The sequence below is a fragment of the Sus scrofa genome, chromosome 11 (genome assembly GCF_054392235.1).
Source record: "Sus scrofa isolate SSC_HxYL_T2T_F1_AM1 chromosome 11, Sscrofa_HxYL_maternal_Yorkshire_Landrace_v2.0, whole genome shotgun sequence".
NCBI classification, from domain to species: Eukaryota; Metazoa; Chordata; class Mammalia; order Artiodactyla; family Suidae; genus Sus; species Sus scrofa.
In genome coordinates this window covers 54,992,419-55,012,594 of record NC_139393.1, presented here as the reverse complement: position 1 = coordinate 55,012,594, position 20,176 = coordinate 54,992,419, and the positions used below count along the sequence as shown (strand labels likewise).

Below are 20,176 nucleotides of genomic sequence, written 5' to 3'. Positions count from 1 at the left end.
GACTTTAACCAGGGGTGTATGCTTTAGCCTTCAATTCATTGGATCGCACACTCACTCAAACTAAATGATATGGAAATGATTTACAGAGGATACTAACTTCAACAGTCAATCAGATTAAAAGGCAATAAATGCATGTAACTACTCTCATTACTCAGGTGTGTATCTTGTCTGAAACCTCAGTGCAGATTTTATACCCAATTTAAATTACCCAAAATGTCAGTACACTGCCAGTCGGGAAAAAGCTAAAATGACCCCTTTCCTCCAACTCTTGACTTGGATATTCCAAAATGCTGGTTCAAAAAGGATAAACTACTACTAATGCATAAAAGACTGCTGAAATTACTACATGAAATAATAACAAAATTCTTTATGGTGACAATGAACTAGGATGTCTAGAGGTTTTTAAAAGACAACAAACCAACCCTATTTCACAAGAATTGGTAATTTTTCTGTAAGAGAACAAAACAGAAGTCAGCTTTTTCCTATAAGAAAATGAATTGAGATTTTTTTTAAATCCTAATCATATTTCAGCTAAAAATTGAGATCTCAGAAGGATAAAATATTCTCAAAGACAGACAGCTTACTATCTTTACATTTAATTTAAAAATCAGGACTCAGGAGTTCCCGTCGTGGCGCAGTGGTTAACGAATCCGACTAGGAACCATGAGGTTGCAGGTTCGGTCCCTGCCCTTGCTCAGTGGGTTAACGATCCGGTGTTGCCGTGAGCTGTGGTGTAGGTTGCAGACGCGGCTCGGATCCTGCGTTGCTGTGGCTCTGGTGTAGGCCAGTGGCTATGGCTCCGATTCGACCCCTAGCCTGGGAACCTTCATATGCCGCGGGAGCGGCCCAAGAAATAGCAAAAAGACAAAAAAAAAAAAAAAATCAGGACTCAGGGTTCCCGTCGTGGCTCAGTGGTAAATGAATCTGACTAGTATCCACGAGGATGCAGGTTCAATCCCTGGCCTCACTCAGTGGGTTAAGGATCCGACGTTGCCGTGAGCTGCGGTGTAGGTGGCAGACGTGGCTCAGATCCTGCATTGCTATGGCTGTGGTGAAGGCTGGCTGCTACAACTCCAATTTGACCCTAGCCTGGGAACCTCCAATATGCAGTGGGCGCAGCCCTAAAAGAAGAGCAAAAAATTAAAAAAAAATTTTTTTAAATAAATAAAAGTCAGGGCTTACTAAAAACAATAAATGAAAGTCCAGGCTTCTGAACAGCAGATTTTGCTTTCCTCTTAGACACTGTAACTACTCAAGCAGATGTGATTAAACAATGATATTTAATCATTCTGTAGACCAATCAGCTAGCTTTTCTTCAGTTATACATTTATATAGGATAGAATTACCTGGACTTTTTTTGTTTCCAACACTGCATCTACTAGATTAAAATGCCTTCATTAACCAGCAGCTACAAACAATGTGATTCACCACTAAGAGAAAGATTTTTTTAATACAAACATCATGCAGTACTTGGGAAATCCCATCATAAATTGCAATTGTTGATTACCAGCTTAATATTTACTTATACTACTTTGGGAAACATTCATTTAAAGAATACTGGGTACTATATAGATTGATCAGACTTGCCTGATAATGCACAAAACCCCAAACTGGTGGCATTTCAATTAGGTAACAATCTAAGAATGAGCTTTTGGAAGTTGTGAAATTAAATGACTTTTTTCAAAAAGCCAACATATCTCTAAACATGCATCCAAATGCTTCCTGTGATCACCAGAGTAGAACTTACATATTTAATCTAACAGTACTGCTTGTGATCACAACAATTTCCTTTCATTTATTTATTTATTTACTTACTTATTTTGGTCTTTTGTCTTTTTACGGCTGCACCCACAGCATCTGGAGGTTCCCAGGCTAGGGGTCAAATTGGAGCTGCAGCTACAAGCCTGTACCACAGCCACTGCCACAGCCATGCCACATCTATGACCTATACCACACCTCAACACCGGATCCTTAACCCACTGAGTGAGGCCAGGGATCAAGCCCACATCCTCGCGGATGCTAGTCGGATCTGTTAACCACTGAGCCACGACAGGAACTCCAATTTTCTATCAACTTTGACTATCCTCACTGGTAGCAATATGCTCATCCTTTCAGGTTGGATACAGTTTTTGGAAATCACTTCAAGTCATGCAAAGCCCAGGCTGCTTCATAAACTGCATTTTAAATAAAACACCAAGGGTCACTACCAAGTGTGTTTAATGACCTGGTTATGGAGGCAAATCCCCCCAAAAGGGGGAATCCCTAACCATGCTTTGAGTAGTAGTTCATCACTGGAACTATGTAACTACAAAGTGGCTTCTTTGAAAAGACTGCCTATTAGTATTGTACGTTCTCGTATAGTCTAACACCACCCTGTCCCACAGTCCCGCTTCCTACATAAACCCACCCAACTCCTACCCTGATTTATGGGGCTGACAACTGACATCAAAGTTATTTTGCAGCAAACCTCTAAATAGTCTATATTCATAGCTAAGGTCGTTTTCAGATCCCATGTGTTTAACACTTTTTTTTTTTTTTTGCAGCCACACCTGCGGCACATGGAAGTTCCCAGGCCAGGGGTCAAATCAGAGCCACAGCTGCTGGCCTACGCCACAGCCATACCAATACTGGATCTGAGTCACATCTGTGACCTTACACCACAGCCTGAGACAATGCCAGATCCTTAACCCACTGAGCGAGGCCCGGGATCGAGCCCTCATCCTCATGGATACTATGTCGGGTTCTCAACTTGCTGAGCCACAACAGAAACTCCCTCCATCTTCTGTACACCTTAGAATGTACAAAATTATACAGTTTATGAACCATGGTAATTTCCTACCCGTGACCAACTCAACTGACCACACGGCCTATTAAGATTAGTTTAAACACCATTTGGCAACAACGACTCCAAATGCGGCATCAGAAAAAGACAAGAAACATTCCCTAAACTTTACTTGTGACCCTTATTTATATGCCTGTCCTACCACATAATAGACAGAATCACATGAAACTGACATTTCTTCAGGTCATAGATGGCTGAATATCAATACTTCATATGGTTCAACATAGTAACACTGCTCTAAGACAAAGAAGTCTGAACGCCTCCCAAGAGAGCTAATGAAATAGACTATTAGCTTCATGGCCATCTTCCAGCAACAACTTCTATTTCTACAAAGTTTCATAGCTTACAGAAACTTTTAATATATGTATTACAGAACTTTGCAACTTTGTGAATTAGGCAGATTGGATAACCTGATCCCCACTTTACAGATGAGAAGAGAAGGCTCAGATGTTAAGTCATTGGCTCAAATGTCCAAAAGTAATGGAGCAAGGATCAGACGTGGGCCCTCTGACTCTCGATCTTTGCTGCAAACACCCTTCCTTTCAAAGGATAACCAAAATCATCTAACCATGAGCACATACGCTCCCTGTGCCTGCCTGTGGGCAGATTCCTTAAATACTTACGTGATAAGTGTCTAGATTAGAATACTTAAGTGCTTTCCCAATGTGGGTACATACTTAAGTACATTCTTAAAATTTATTTGCTCACGTATGCCAGCGGCACCCTCACCCGGGACTTCATCCTTCCATTACTCAGCCTGTCTGTCCCTCACCCCAAAAGTCACCACCCGGCTAACTGTACTCTGCAGCCCCTGAGGAGCAAAACATACACTAAACATACACTGTGGACCTCACACCATCCGTCATGACATCAGCCGATCTGACTTACGCTAACCCAAGGCTGGGATGTGATTCCCAACAACATATTAGTTGAATAAACAGCTGGCCCGTGACTCAAATTGACGGTAGTAATGTAAGGACGCCACTTAAATCTTAAAAGAAAAATGGGCTACAGCCAAAATTTGTCCTACAATCATGACTACTTATTGATGAAGGGGAAAAAGGTTTATACTAACTTCTAAACCAGGTAATTCCACACAGGAGAATATTCACAGCAAGTGACAGAGGATGCAATGTGGTAAGGCATCCTCGTCCGCCCACCCCTACTGGCCCATCAAGCAATAATGGAGTCTTTCCTGTTTACTAATTTAAAATAATACATACTCCACCAGTGCTATCTTTAGATATAGACACTGATAACCTTTTCCTCCTGTCAGGTCCTGTAGGGGTGTCAGTTTGCAGGGATCAAATCTCACTTGTTACCAAGAAAACCTGTCTGTGATTATGGTGGCCATGGAGAGGGGCATGAAGACACCTCATAACATGTTTACACACACACGCACACACACACACACACACACACACACAAACACCCCTTTGCTTTTAAATTATTTTTAAATGTTTTAAATACTTACTCACACAACAGAACACCATTCTCTAGAGAGGCTCGAAAATCCTTTGTTTCAAAATTCTTCTCTGTTACTGCCTGAAAGACAGAATTGGGTATTAATTTTCTCCTAATCAAGGATAATACACAAGTCAGATTCAGTATTAGATTAATTAATAGGCATCTAATGCCATACATGAAGAATGTGCATAGGTCACCAAAGTTGCTTCATGTAAGAAATCCTAGGTGCAGTTCTATGTCACGAAGAGAGAAGTTTACCATTTTAGCATGAATAAACAGAAACAAACAAACAAACAAAACGCGATGAGTGTTTTCTACAATGTAACCATTTTACGGCTGATAAACAAAAGTTATAAGCTTAAATTACAGCATATTTTCTATATTAAAAAAACTTATGGGCAATCTACTCTACTAAGAGTAAATAAAACCAGATTAAGACATAAACTTGAAATACCAACTATATACACACATCGTTAATTTCAATTCCATCCTTAAATTCCTCAGGTTTCATTACAGAACTAAACAGCAGAGGCCATGACTCTTCTTGAATGTATTCATGAAATGGCTGTGATTTGTGTAAGAGCTTTCCTGAAACATCCTAGGGAGAAAACCATTCAATCCTGACATAGAGACAAAAGTCAGAGACGGAAAATCGTACATACTTGAAAGAGACAATTCCCCACATAAGGTTCTTACATACGAACAGGCCACCTACGATTACCACGACCGTTCTTCGTGAAACTGCTGGAAAAAAATCTACCAATTCTGCCTTTCTCTGCCTTTCAGGGGTAGAGAGATTGGAAGGAAAGGCAATTCCATGGGAAAAGAGTAGCAGAGAAACTGGAGGCCATGATAGGGAATAGCTGTGCCAAGAACTTCCTCGGGAGTTTCCATGGTAGCTCAGTGGCAACAAACCCAACTAGTATCTATGAGGACTCAGGTTTGATCCCTGGCCTCAATCAGTGGGTTAAGGATCCGGCATTGTCATGAGCTATAGTGCAGGTCACAGATGCCACTTGGATCTGGCATTGCTGTGGCTGTGGCTGTGTCTGTGGCCAGCAGCTGCAGCTCCGATTCAACCCCTTGCCTGGGAACTTCTACATGCTGCAGGTGCAGCCATAAAGAGACAAAAAAAAAAAAAAAAAAAAAAAAAAAAAAAAAAGAACTTCCTGGGAAGGGGTCCAAGCCAAATATGTGAGCAGATGCAGAGAGACAGCAGCCACCCTAGAGATGGACCCAGCACCTGCAAGCAGGGTCCTTGTTTCACTTGCCACTTAGGGAGAAATCTGATCTCGGAAACCTGATTGAGAAGCCACGCATCTTAAATCCTAGGTAAGCTGCAAAGTTCCTCCTGTCTCTACTCACTGCTGTGAACTTTACAGTCCACCTAGGGTCCCTGTGTACCTTCTTTACCTTTTCTACAATGCCCAGCAGTGCCACAGATACACATAAGAACAGGTAACTGACAAAACACTGTGGTTTTAGAACTAAAGGTAAGCTTCTCATAAGCTGATCCTATAAATATGGGCAAGAGCCTGGGCTGGGAGGGGACACACTCAAATGCAGGAAGAAGTAGCAGCTCCTTTCCTACATAGGGCATTAATCTATAGAAGGGCGGACAGCTGCATGACCCAAAACTCCTCTGCTGAGTGTCTCCGTTATGTGCACCTGCCTGGATACTGGGTGGGGAATCTTAAAAAGATGTGAGTAGCTCACAACCACATAAGTAAACCACAAAGTTTAAAGGTGCAAGAAAACATATCCACATGGGATGGCACATTCCTTCAGGCATAACCTTGACTGGCTCATGGATTACCCCAGGTAAGCTTGAATTTTTCCCAAATAGATCCTAAAGTCAAGGTGAGCACTGATCTCAGCTGGTGAAAACAAAGAACATCTCATTTCTCTGGGAACGCCAACCCAAGCTAAAGCCATGGGGGAGGGAGGGGAACCCAGGAACATCCAAAGCAAATGTCCAAGTCCATTCTCAGAAGACTTATTATTCCCAACTGAAACAGTCTAGAGAATACGCTCCTGCATCAAGGTGGAGCAAATGCAGACACACGGAGAGCAGTGAAGTGATATCAGCAGCACTGGATGGGCCAGTCAAGAGGGCAGTGTAACAAGTGACGAAATGGAAAGAGAAAGGGCTCAAGGCAGACTGAAGCACGTTCAAATGCCGCTTTCATTATCTAAATAGCTGCGTGATCTTAAGCAAGTTCAATAACCTCCGTGAACCGCAGTCGGCCCATCTGAAACAGGGTAACTATCGTGTACTTATTCTTGCAATGGCCAAGATGCTGTGCAATCAAGTACCTGAGGGTGGCTCACAGGCGTATATGCTTAACCTCATTACATGCATTGACCTTTCAGAGACACCCTGACAGCACACTGCCATCATTACACACCATGCAGACAAAGCTTAGATTCAGAATATTAATTAATAAAGTAGAAAGAGTAGAATAGAGAGAGAGATTCAGGAAGCCCAACTATCCAGAATGGTTCATTTTTTCCCAAAGGACTACAGAAAGGCAAAATCATAGCATGTAGCGGATTTCAGACAACCTCTCTCCATATGTCAAAAGATGAATGTACATACACACTTAGCAAAACCTAAATAATGGTGACCTAAGACCAGAATCCATCCACACTGTGTTTACAAAGACAGAACGTAAAAATTAAACAGATTCATAAATAATAGCCTATTTTTTAAGGACATGGGACTCTGGCATGCTCTGCACACTACTTAAGATAATAAAAAATGACACCACCATTCCAGAAGGATGTATGTCTGAAGTCTTAAACACACATACCAGGGAGTTTCCGTTGTGGCGCAGCAGAAACAAATCTGACTAGTATCCATGAGGATGTGTGTTCCACCCCTGGCCTCACTCAGCGGGTCAGGGATCCAGGGTTGCCCTGAGCTGTGGTGTAGGTCACAGATGGGGCTCAGATCCCATGTTGCTGTGGCTGTGGCCTAGGCCGGCAGGTGCAACCCCAATTCAACCCCTAGCCTGGGAACTTCCATATGCCAAGGATGTGGCCCTAGAAAGGAAAAAAAAAGAAAGGAAGGAAGGAAGAAAAAGGGAGTTCCCATAGTGGCTCAGCCGTAAGGAATCCAACTAATACTCATGAGGATGTAGGTTGATCCCTGGCCTTGCTCAATGGGTTAAGGATCCGGCAGCATTGCCGTGAGCTGTGGTGTAGGTCACAGATGCGGCTCAGATCCCATGTTGCTGTGGCTGTAGTGTAGGTGTGGTGTGGTGCAGCTCCAATTCGACCCCTAGCCTGGGAACTTTCATACATGGCAGATGCAGCCTAAAAATAAATAAATAAAAGAAAAAGAAAAAAAATGCATACTCTTGGGCACATTACATGCAGATCCTGGAGTTTATACTAAGGCCACAGGACAATACACAGAGATATCAGTAGAAGAACCACTTCACAGCATTATGTATAAAAGCAACAACTATCAGTATCTTGAATGCCCAACAAGAAGAAAATGGATAAACTGTGATGTAACCATAAAACAGAAAAGCACACGAAATTTGGGAGTTCCCTGGTGGTGCAGCAGTTTAAGGATCTGGCATCTTCTCCACAGCGTTTCTGGTCTCTGCTGTAGCACAGGTTGAATCCATGGCCCAGGAATTTCATACACCATGGGCATGGCCAAAACAAAAGTCTCTCCAAGAGTTTTAAACTAAAAAGAAAGCATACATTCATACCACAGCTTTTCTGTCTATAGCAGCAGCCTGGGCCACAGTTTTTAAGAAACACACAGCATGGCATCTATCACAGCCAGGTGGGGCTCAGGGGCCTGTGGTCTATGGCCCATTTCCCACTTATAACCTTGGACAGGGAGCTTATCCTCTTCCTTTTCACACAGGTTCACTGGGGACAGAGAATTAAATAAGGGTAAGGAATATGAAGCTCTGAGCACTTGCCTGATTCAGGAGGGACATTCCCAAACATTAGCTAGTACAATTCACTTTTTTGTTTCTCTTTTCTTTTCAGAGACACACTTGCAGCATACAGAAGTTCCCTAGCCACAGCCAAGCCAGATCCAAGCCGCATCTGGAATTTATACCACAGCTTGTGGCAACACCAGATTCCTAACCCATGGAGTGAGGCCAGGGATCAAATCCACATCCTCACAGATACTAGTCAGGTTCTCAACCTGATGAGCCACAATGGGGAACTCCCCAATTCACTATTACTACCCATCTGTAAAATGAAGATAAAAAGTTTCATCCTAGAAAAGAAAGTCCATGTTAGCAGAAGTAATGGCCTTTATTTAAAAGGAAGAAACTGAGTTACCATGTTACAAACCTCCATTAGAATACCTCCTCTATCTTGGAAATTGCAAAACAAAAATTATGAAGATCTGAAAAGGACCTCAAAACCCAGGGAAGGCAACTTGTTCCAAAAAACGAAATCATACTTCAAAATGTGAACCCATCCACATCTGAAGCATTCAATACTCTACAAAAACCTCCAGCATTTGTGAAAGAACGTTTGTCTAGTAGTAGGTCTAATCTAACAATTACTCATTGCATTTTTCCATCGTTTTGAACCACACTCATTAGCAAGCTATTTGAGGTGTGATACACTTTACGTAACGAGGTTGTGATTCACAGGAACTAAATGGGGAGACCACGTGTTTCCCAGTGAGTTATCAAAAGTCAACACAACCAGGAGTAATCGCCATGTCGTCAAATAGCCACACCTTGCCTTCTCCCAAAACTTGTTTTCTTCCCTCTTCCTTGTCCCTTTCCACATCTAATGAAGTAAAATAAAATCATTACCCCTGAAATAACTTAAGCCCTACGTCAGATTATACTGGGGGTTTAATCCTGGACCCAACTCACTCTACACACTTCTAGTAAGACACTGCTCAGTTCCCTGATTTTCTTTTCTTTTTTTTTTTTTTTTTGGAGATTTTATTTTTTTAACTCAATGAATTGTATTGTATGTATAGGTGTACAACTGTCATCACGACCCAGTTTTACAGCATTTCCATCCCAAACCCCCAGCCCATCCCTCCCCACCCCAACCTGTCTCCTTTGGTAAATCATGAGCTCTTCAAAGTCTGTGAGTCAATTTCTGTTCTATAACTAAGATCATTGTATCCTTTTTTTAAGATTCCACATATAAGTGATAGCATATGATGTTGGTATCTCACTCTCTGACTTCACCTAGCATGATAATTTCCAGGTCCACCCATGTTGCTGCAAATGCCACTATTTCATTCCTTTTTCTGGCTGAGTAATAGTCCATTGTGTATATATACATCATCTTTATCCACTCCTCTGTCCATGGGCATTTAGGTTGCCTCCATTCCTTGGCTATTGTATAAAGTGCTGCAAAGTCCCCTGATTTTTCAAAGGGAAAGGAGTATTTGCCATATCTAGTTCACGACACATAAAGGATGTGTGAAAACATTTGACTTCTCAAAAAAAAAAAAGAAAAAAAAAAAACCTACACATTATCATCAAGGCCAGTGCTTCCAGCTGTTGTGTCCCCATGTGCGGAGCAGCCAGCCTGTTGAAGAGGAGCTAAGAGACTGGCCAAGCGTGGGGCTCTCAGGCAACATACTTCCTGGGAAGGTATTAGAATCACTCTCCCTGAGCATGTTCAAGGTGGAGCAGCGAGCCAGAAACGCTCTGCACAAACACGGCTGCCAAACCTGTCTTACCACCTGCAGCCTCCAAAGAAAGCCCTTGATAGGAAGTTTTTAAAGGGCATGTGTTGTGGAAGAAAATACCTACCAGCCTAACACACCCGCAGTAAGTGACAAGTTCACAGATTTCCCAAAAAAAAAAAAAAAAAAGGCCATTGCTTTTGCTGTGAAATGTATTAATTTAATAAACCGATGGGAATTATCTTCACACACGTTACTGTTTTGCTTGCAGTTTTGTTTTCATCCTCTCGCTGGATGAGATTTCCTGCCAATATATGCACCAAATTTCTCTAAAACTTCACCTCTGGGTTCCAATTCTGACCGCATAATCCACATGACTTAAATCCCAAACATTCTGGGAGCTTCTCAAAAAATTCTTCATATCAGACTGAGTATCAGCAAAACACTAATGCAAGCAGGCATCCACCTCATTTAAATTTCTCAAATCCCTTTGAGCAGCCATTTCAAAGAAACCCCAAAGCACGGTCTAACATATTTTTGTGTGAATCTCAATGCAAAAATGCAGTGTTCATTTGAGCTTGTTTAAAAGAGGGGAAAGGGAGTTCACATCATGGCTCAGTGGTTAACGAACCCAACTAGTATCCATGAGGATGCAGGTTCAATCCCTGGCCTCACTCAGTGGGTTAAGGATCTGGCGTTGCCATGAGCTGTGGTGTGGGTCGCAGACACGGCTCAAATCCTGTGTTGCTGTGGCTGTGGTGTGGGCCAGCAGCTACAGCTCCGATTCAACCCTTAGCCTGGGAACCTCCATGTGCCACAGGGGCGGCCCTAAAAATATATAAATAAATAAATAAATAAAGGAGGGGAAGGGATCTTTGCTGACAGAAACTAGGCAGTGAGCTTCAATCGGGCTCATAGCTGATTCCAAATTAAGTTGCTTACCAATTGAGTGATGAGCTACTATCCCAGAATATTTAAGATACACAGTACGATCATCACCATGCCAATAACTTCAACATAAGTCATGCCAAAAAGAAAATAATAACACAAGGTACACTGAACATCAGAAACCACTATGGAACATAGGAACCACATAATGAAACAATTCTTTAAATAACAGGTCTGCCTTAATTTTTCCATTCAGGAACATAACCTAGTGTCCACCTTCCTATGAGAGAGCCGTTGCAGGGTGTGGTTTCCACAGAGAGAAGCCCCACGCTGTCACACATCAAGAAGCTACCATGTTTTCAGTCAGCCTCTAAAAAGCTGTCAAAGGAGTTCCCTTGTGGCTCAGTGGGTTAAGGACCTGGTCTTGTCACTGCTCCATAGTCAATTTTTTTAATTACTTAATGAATTTTATTACATTTATAGGTGTACAACAATCATCACAACACCGTTAAATGGTTACTGCAGTGGTGCAGGCTCAATCCCTGGCCAGGGAACTTTCAGATGCTATGGGTGGCCAAGAAAACAAATAAATAAATAAATAAGCAAGCAAGCTGCCAAAGAATTTAAAAGACCCTTCTCTCTTCTTAAACTTCATTTTTGAAGCAATCATTACACAATCCCCATGACGCCACAAAACAGGTCCAATTTTTATAATGAATTCCATGAAATGTACACATTATCTACGATTCAATCATTTTGACAGATCCCACTGGTCACACATGCTAAAATCCTAGAAATGCAAGGATTTTGATACCCAGTCAAGACAATTAGGTAAAAACTAAATATAATTTACATAGAAGAAAATGTCGCCCTCCTAGCTCTTTCCAGATCAAAATTATTGAAAAGGTAATGCACAGTTTTAGAGAAGCCAGCTATCCTGATAAAAACTGGGGGTCAGAGAAGCTGAATGGGGGCCTGAGACACCTTTGCACAATGAGGGTTAAGTCTTCTAATTCCCCCAGGCTTCAGTCTCCTCAGCTATCAAAGAGGCCCCAGGATTAGGACAACCAACACTCACGGTTTCCTTCGGGCACCATCTCCCTGCATCTCCACAGCATCCCTATGCGGTAGACACTCTTACCCCATTCTGACGCAGGAAACCGAGTTACAACACAGCTGCTTGCGTTAAGACCGAGGTCAGTCCCTACCTAACAGGCAGGGAACATCCAATGAGAAAGTCTATGAAAACACTGCGTGACCTTTACGACGTAATTCAGAACCTCCCCGCTCCATCCCAGCCTACTCTGCCTACTCTCCAGGGCAGGACTGCCTTACCCAACTTCTCATTGGCTGAGATACAGCATACACATACTCATCCTTTATGTTAAATCTAATTACTCTTCCTATGAATATCTGCACCACAAACATTTTAAGCAAGGAAGAACAAGACCAGAAAAATAAAATAAAATAAAAAGGCAAAACCAATGGCTAAATTTCATGGGTATGGGAGGAGTGGGGATTGGTTGTGTCTCCGAGGAAGAGCCTGCCTCTAATCCCAAAATCACCGACCCTGGTTTTGTCAACAGCCCAAGAACAAACACATACGGGAGTCCACAGAAACACGTCACTCCAGAGATGCAGCTCATCAAGAGGGAATATTCTCAGATGAAAACCTCAGGGTGAAGAGCTTTTCATACTGATTTGTTACGTCAATTTCTTCCAGACTAAGGAATATATTAGAATTCAACTTTCCTTTTCAATTATCTTTCCTTGGTTACCAAAGGGGGAAGGGGGGGAGAGATATATTAGGAGGTTTGTATAAATAAACATGCACTACTATACATAAAACAGCCAACAAAGACCTTCTGTATAGCATAAGAAACTCAACTTAAGATTCCGTAATAGGAGTTCCCGTTGTGGTGCAGTGGTTAACAAATCTGATTAGGAACCATGAGGTTGCGGGTTCGATCCCTGGCCTCGCTCAGTGGGTTGAGGATCTGGCACTGCCATGAGCTGTGGTGTAGGTCACAGATTTGGCTCAGATCTGGCATTGCTGTGGCTCTGGCATAGGCCAGCAGCTACAGCTCCAATTAGACCCCTACCCTGGGAACCTCCATATGCCACAGGTGCAGCCCTGAAAACACAAAAAGTAAAAAAATTAAAAAATTAAATAAAATAAAAAAGATTCTGTAATAACCTATATGGGTAAAGAATCTGAATAAGAATGGATGTAAGTACATGTATAACTGAAATTACTGTACACATGAAACTAACACAACCTTGTATATCAACTACACTCCAATAAAAAATATTTTTAAATAATGAATAAAATAAATTATCTTTATTACTCTTAACTAAGATACTAAGAAAGTATTAAGCTACTCATTTATTTAAGAAATCATGTGGGAGTTCCTGTAGTGGCTCAGGGAAACAAACCTGACTAGTATCCATGAGGACGCAGGTTCGATCCTCAGCCTCACTCAGTGAGTTAAGGATCCAGCATTGCCGTGAGCTGTGGTATAGCTCACAAACATGGCTCGGATCCCGAGCTGCTGTGGTGTAGGCCGGCAGCTACAGCTCCAATTTGACCCCTAGTCTGGGAACCCCCATTTGCCGAGATATTGTCCTAAAAAGACAAATAAATAAATAATTTAAAATTTTTTAATTTAAAAAATAAAAAATCATGTAATGACAACTGCTATGTGCATACCTGACATGATGCCGGCACTAGGAATGTAAAAGTAAGATGAAGCAATTCTTGGAAATTCCACTTAAAAAGTCCAACCCTGTTTTGAAATTTGTGGTCAAAATGGCATTTTGAGCCTAGGCATCTCTCTAAAATGCGGCTCACCCTTTGAATTTCAGCATGTTCTTGTTTAACTTGTATATTCAGCAAAATAACACTGCCTCAAGCAGCATAATTTCCAAGTCACCAGCCCCTCTTAAGATTTGGCTTTGGACTACATAATATCCCCAGCGTATACCAGGACAATTTTTGCCAATGCTAACATCATCTGATAGCAAAACCAAAGCCAACTCACAGTCTTCCAAGAGTGGTATCAGAATTGCACAGATCACTGAATTCTGAATGGAATCCAACATCTCATAGTGGTCAAAAATCTAAACATTTTCTGCCCTGCTGCCCACGACAAGCCCTGGGTCTCAGTGGCGAGTGCAAATTACTCCTCCCACCTCATCCCCTAGGAAGGGCCCCGTGGCTTCACACAGCCAGGAAGGAGAGACAGATAGAAAAGAACACAGCTCCTGGATAATTAAAAGCCAACTGTCCTCATAAACACTCCAAATTCTCACTCCATCATCATTAGGCCAAATGCCAGGTACACTTAGATGTGGCAGGGGCGGCGGGGGGGGGGGGGGGGGGGCCTGCAAAAAAAAAAATGAGTTTCAACATGATTTCTGGTCCAGGAGAAGCAGCCACATCCTGATACCATTACCAACTCTTAGCTTACAGTCTCCAGTTATTTTTGCTAAACCACAACCACTAATAAGCCACCAATGGAAAACAACTGGAAAGAACTAAATAAAACCAAGGGAAGAAAGGAAGATTTGCTCCAGGGCTGACAATTTTATGTGCCAGGTTTCATCCAGATACAAGATCTAAGACAACCTGAGCCCCATTAGCAGCTAGTTAAATTCACCAAAAACATCACACACAAAAATGCTCTCAGGTTTACAGCTATCCTTTGTTCTGCTAACAATCACAAAAACGACTTCGAAAGAATAAAGTATAAATACATTTTGTCCATAAATACTGGTTCACACTCCAAATTTGTGCTGTTGCAAACAATAAGGAAAATACTGCAAGGGGAAAAAAGTCCACCCAACACCTAGTCTAGTGCATACCTTTTTTCTCCTAGATCAAGGAGCTTTTAAATAAACAAAACACAAGGCGCATGTAGCTGTGAATATCCATTATCAGGATATTTCAAATAGAGTTCAAATGCTTAATATAATCATGGGTTCTCAAGAGTCAGGAGACATCATTGTTCGGTGCAGAAATGTCTCCCACACACATTAGCAAGTCTCAACAATTACCTGCTTATCTCCCAGTGAATTACCATGAGAGTCATCACTGTGGGAAGCATTCATTTTGGGAAACTGTGTGTCTGTATCTCAGGTGAGAGTCACCACTTATTTTATAGGAACTTCAAATTGATAGTTTCATCCCTGGGACTTAGGGTATGCTTTACTCCCCCAGTGTAAGTTCAGTATTAAGGGATGGAGTTGAAGCGACCCGTGATACTGGACTGCCTAAATGATTCTTGATGGATCCTTGCTGCAAGCTGACAATGTCATCCTTCTGGTACCCATTCATTTGTCAGCTTCCTTCCACTTGACAACACATTTCTAAGAAACAAAGAGATAGTTACAGGAGTTCCCGCCGTGGCTCAGTGGTTAACAAATCCGACTAGGAACCATGAGGTTGCGGGTTCAGTCCCTGGCCTCGCTCAGCGGATTAAGGATCCGGTGTTGCCATGAGCTGTGGTGTGGGTCGCAGACATGCCTTGGATCCCGTGTTGCTGTGGCTCTGGCGTAGGCCGGTGGCTACAGCTCCGATTCCACCCCTAGCCTGGGAACCTCCATATGCCGCGGGAGCAGCCCAAGAAATGGCAAAAAAAAAAAAAACCAATGAGATAGTTACAGTTTATTCTAGGTATGTACCCAAGAGAAATAAAAACACATATCCATGAGTTCCCATTGTAGCTGAGCGGAAACAAATCTGACTAGTATCCATGAGGATGCAGGTTCAATCCCTGGCCTTGCTCAGTGGGTTAAGGATCCGGCGTTGCAGTGAGCTGTGGTGTAGGTTGCAACTCAGCTTGGTTCTGGTGCTGCTGTGGCTGTGGTGAAGGCCAACGGCTACAGCTTCAATTCGACCCCTAGCCTGGGAATCTCCATATACTTCAAGCGCAGCCCTAAAAAGCCAAAAAAAAAAAAAAAAAAGATGATTTTTAAAAAGGCCTTCAATACCATCTTATAACCTATATACAAAAGAAGTTCAATATAAATTAAGCTACTGGAGTTCCCTTGGTGGCGTAATGGTTAACCAATCTGACTAGGAACCATGATGTTGTGGGTTCGGTCCCTGGCCTCGCTCAGTGGGTTAAGGATCCGGCGTTGCCATAAGCTGTGGTGTAGGTCACAGATGTGGCTTGGATCCAGCGTTACTGTGGCTCTGGTGTAGGCCAGCGGCTACAGCTCCGATTAGACCCCTAGGCTGGGAACCTCCATATGCCACAGGTGTGGCCCTAGAAAAGACAAAAAAAATAAATGAATATGAATAAATAAATTAAGCTACTACCGTAATCTGCACTATCTCCCTAAATCCCTATCTCCCCTAAAGGTTACATATAATTTCATAGGCCTAAGTCTAAATTTGCGAAGTGAAATTTTTAGCCCACTACCTCACTTACAGAAATGTTCTAATTATACTTCCTTTTATGTATTTGCATCTATTTTTAAATGTATCATCTTTGCATTATAGCTAAACAATTCCATGACCCTAAGTTTTCTTAAGTGTACTTACGACCTTTTTAAAATAAACTTTACTCACATGGTTTCAAAACAGAAAACGCATGTAAGGTGTGACAAAGAGAGCCATAGAAAACAGCTTATATACAGAGCCTCCACCTTAGCCTCTGCTGTCAATTAATTATCATCCCCACAACAGAAGGATTAAGAAATCGGTTTTCCTCCAACAACTTGTAAGAACAAAGTTTCTCCTAGGGCCTTAATAGATCAACAAAGTTCCAGATTATCTCAAAAGTAGATATTGCTGGAGTTCCCTTTATGGATCAGTGGTAACTGATATCCATGGGATATGGATTTGATCCCTGGCCTCGCTTAGTGGGTCGAGGATCCAGCGTTGCCATGAGCAGTGGTGTAGGTTGCAGACACACAGACACAGCTCGGATTCCGAGTTGCTGCGACTGTGGCCCAGGCCAGCAGCTGTAGCTCTGATTAGACCCCTAGCCTGGGAACCTCTGTATGCTGCGGGTACAGCCCTAAAAAAGACAAAAAAAAAAAAAAGTAGATATTGCTGAGGGCTTCATAACATGTCTAATCTTAGTTTAAAATATCCTTGGCTGGGTAATAATTTTACCTCTTCTTATTGGAATGATTTGTTTCAAGATTATAAAATTTGAAGCATTAATAATTTTTTTTTTTTTTTGTCTTTTTAGGGCCTCATATGGAAGTTCCCAGGCTAGGGGTCAAATTTGACCTACAGCTGCCGGACTGCACCACAGCCGAAGCAACTGGGATTCTGAGCTGTGTCTGCAACCTACCCCACAGCTCACAGCAACGCTGGATCCTTAACCCACTGAGCAAGGCCAGGGCTTGAAACTGAGTCCTCATGGATTATCAGCTTCTCTTTTAAAAAGAAAGCGTCTGGCAGTGCTGGGCATGTATTCCCTCAGAGCCACGACTGGCTGCCCAGAGTTAAGGACAGGCGGCCCCGGAGAGAACACACTCTCCAGATGGCGACAGACCCTTCACTCGCATCTGCCACCCCCGCCCTTCCCAGCTCCAGGTCACCACCGGGTTGGCCCCACAGGCATGTCACTTGGAAGCTACAAGAGATTTTTTTCACTGTATCCCCAAGGCCCTGTATGACTCCTGCCCCGTAGGAAGGACTCTCACTCGTTGACTCAGAATTCAGCACATTCTAGAATCACTTGTGGTGCTTGTGATACACGACAGCTCCCAGGCCCTTCTCTAAGTGATCCTGATTCAAACAGGACGCCTGGAAGTCCAACTTCCCCAGAAATGCCCATACAGAGTCTGGACAAGAACTGATAACTATTTATCAGAATGGTTTCCGATAAAGAGTGCTTTAGGTATCTTTAGGTATCTAGAGCTCTCATGAGTCTTGATTTCCTTCTAAGAAAAAAATTGGGACTAAATCATCACTAGAGCCGACAACTCTATATGCTTCCTTTGGTTCTTTATTGGAAATCAAAGGAAACCATGCAGGAAATCAGTTACTGTTCTCTGCTACCACCTGCTGGCAAGTTCCTGGTACTGCAGAAGTATAAACTGCAGCGGGAGATCACTGTCCTCTATTTTTATTTTTTTATTTGTCTTTCTAGGGTTGCACCCGCGGCATATGGAGGTTCCCAGGCTAGGGGTCGAATTGGAGCTGTAGTCACCAGCCTATACCACAGACACAGCAACACCAGATCCGAGCTGCATCTGCGACCTACACCGAGCGAGGCCAGGGATCGAACCCTCAAACTCATGGCTCCTGGTCAGATTTGTTTCCACTGCACCATGACGGAAACTCCTGTCCTCTATTTTTAATGGCTAGATCCAAGAACAATTTTTTTAAAACCCACAAAATAGCTTAAAAACACAACATCAAGCTACATTTGGTGAAAACAAAAAGATAAATATCTTACGATTTTGTCAATTATACCTCAATACAGCTGAAGAAAATTTTTTTAAGTAACAGAACACCATTACTTTGTCTCCTTTATTAATTCTCTAAGAGCTTGATGTGTTTTCAAAATTGATTTGGGAACATACAATAGATTTTGAGATTTGTTGTAGAAAAATTTCCACATTAAAGTACGCAATCTATTTAACTGTATACTTGGGACACACTACATGGAACAACTTTCCACCATAATAAATGGCCCCAAAATGGAATGACCTGCATTTTTGCAGAAAGTAAACTCCTGATGTAGAAAATGTACGGAGACCAAAATATGAGTGAGACTTTCTAAGATTCCTCTCAATACTGTGGATGATTCCTCTCTCCTCCATTAGAGCACCAGGGAGCTCACGGATCTGGATTCTGTGAGGCTCAGGTTATACATGGATCCTGCCTGCCAAGCCTAGAACTCCACTTCAAAAGGGAAATAATATGGGCAGACCACCAAGCATAACAAACTGAAGGCTTGCCTGAAGTTCTGGCAAAACCAGATGCCTGGATGTTTAGGCAAAACCGAGAAGGATCCACGGCAGAGGGCAGCTGGGTGGGACAGAAAGTGCCAAAGGGAGGAGGGTTTGGGCGCATCTAGAAAAAGTCTCCAGGGTGATGATTTCACCCTCCTCGAAACTGTGAAGCTTGACCTGCCAACCACTCCCTCCAAATTCTTCAGGTCGCCTGCTCCCTGCTCCTGCTGCACCTTCCAAACTGCTCACTCAAGGACCACCCCAAGCAGGAAGCCTGAGGCTGACGACCTGGTCCTTCCCCTGAGGCGCCCCTGCAGCCAGGGGAGCGTTTCCTCTTGAGTGACCTTACATGACCACAAAGTGCGCCCGGAAAACAGACCTCACCCTCTCACCCAAGACTGAACGGCCGCGCCTCGATTCTCCAGAAAAATCATGATACCAGCACTGGCCCCGCCACCCAGACCCAACACGAGCCTGAGCCTTCCGGTCCCTCCACATCCACGCCGTGCTCTCCACCCTGGTTCTCAGCTTCTCCTCTGGTAGATGCAACATCTCAACCACCTCCTGAGTGCCCTGCCTTCGCCCCTCCTCATCCACTCTGTACTCCAAGGGCTGCCTACCCGTCTTCAAAAATCAAAAAGGGCTTTGTCACTCACACTCACACACACACACGCACACACACAAGCTGCTTAAAATCTTCCAAAGGCCCATTTGGCCTAGAGAGGACGGCCTTCCTACCCACCTTCATGTCTTTCACCCCTGGATTCTCACACATGAATCCTTGATTCCACATAAACGCCAGAACTCTGTGGCCTCCAGTACCTTCATCCCTCCACCTTAACTCAGAGTTTACCTCCACACTGTCTTCCCCAAACACCACTGCCCCCAAAAGCTTCCTTCACCCTCTGCATCTTCTGTGAGGCCCCACTGCTGAGCTAGAAATTCTGTAGTTACCCCTCTGGCGGTATGTCACCATCATGACGTGCTCTGCTCTTTTGTCCTAGACTGAGACATCGTGGAGGTCAGAAAGCCCCATCAAAGCCTCCTCCTGCCCTCCGCCACTGGGTTCCCTGCACAGCAAATATGTGTAAGAAAAATGCCTGAAGTCACTCCTCCTAAGGGTGAAAAGGTGAAAAGACAAGAGAAAGGGAGGGATACAGAGATGGTTTAATTCAGATTTGGAGACTAAAAGAACACACAGCTCAGGGAAAAGATTTGGGACCTCCCTAAAAACAACTACATGGAGTTCCCGTTGTGGCTCAGTGGTTAACGAACCCAACTAGCATCCATGAGGACGCAGGTTCAATCCCTGGCCTTGCTCAGTGGGTTAAGGATCCGGTGTTGCCGTGAGCTGTGGTGTAGGTCGCAGATGAGGCTCGGATCTGGTGTGGCTGTGGCTGTGGTGTAGGCCGGTAGCT

The 20,176-nt window shown here is 43.2% G+C and overlaps 1 protein-coding gene across 31 annotated transcripts in view; it reads right to left on the bottom strand.

The window, feature by feature from the left end:
* LMO7 (LIM domain 7) overlaps nt 1–20,176 on the bottom strand; it is a 221,938-nt gene that overhangs the window by 142,268 nt on the left and 59,494 nt on the right. For all 31 annotated transcript variants that reach the window (XM_021065682.2, XM_084981953.1, XM_021065686.2 and 28 more), the window contains exon 2: nt 4,317–4,387. In XM_021065682.2, coding sequence (XP_020921341.2) covers nt 4,317–4,387 — 71 coding nt within the window. The remainder of the gene's footprint in view (nt 1–4,316; nt 4,388–20,176) is intronic.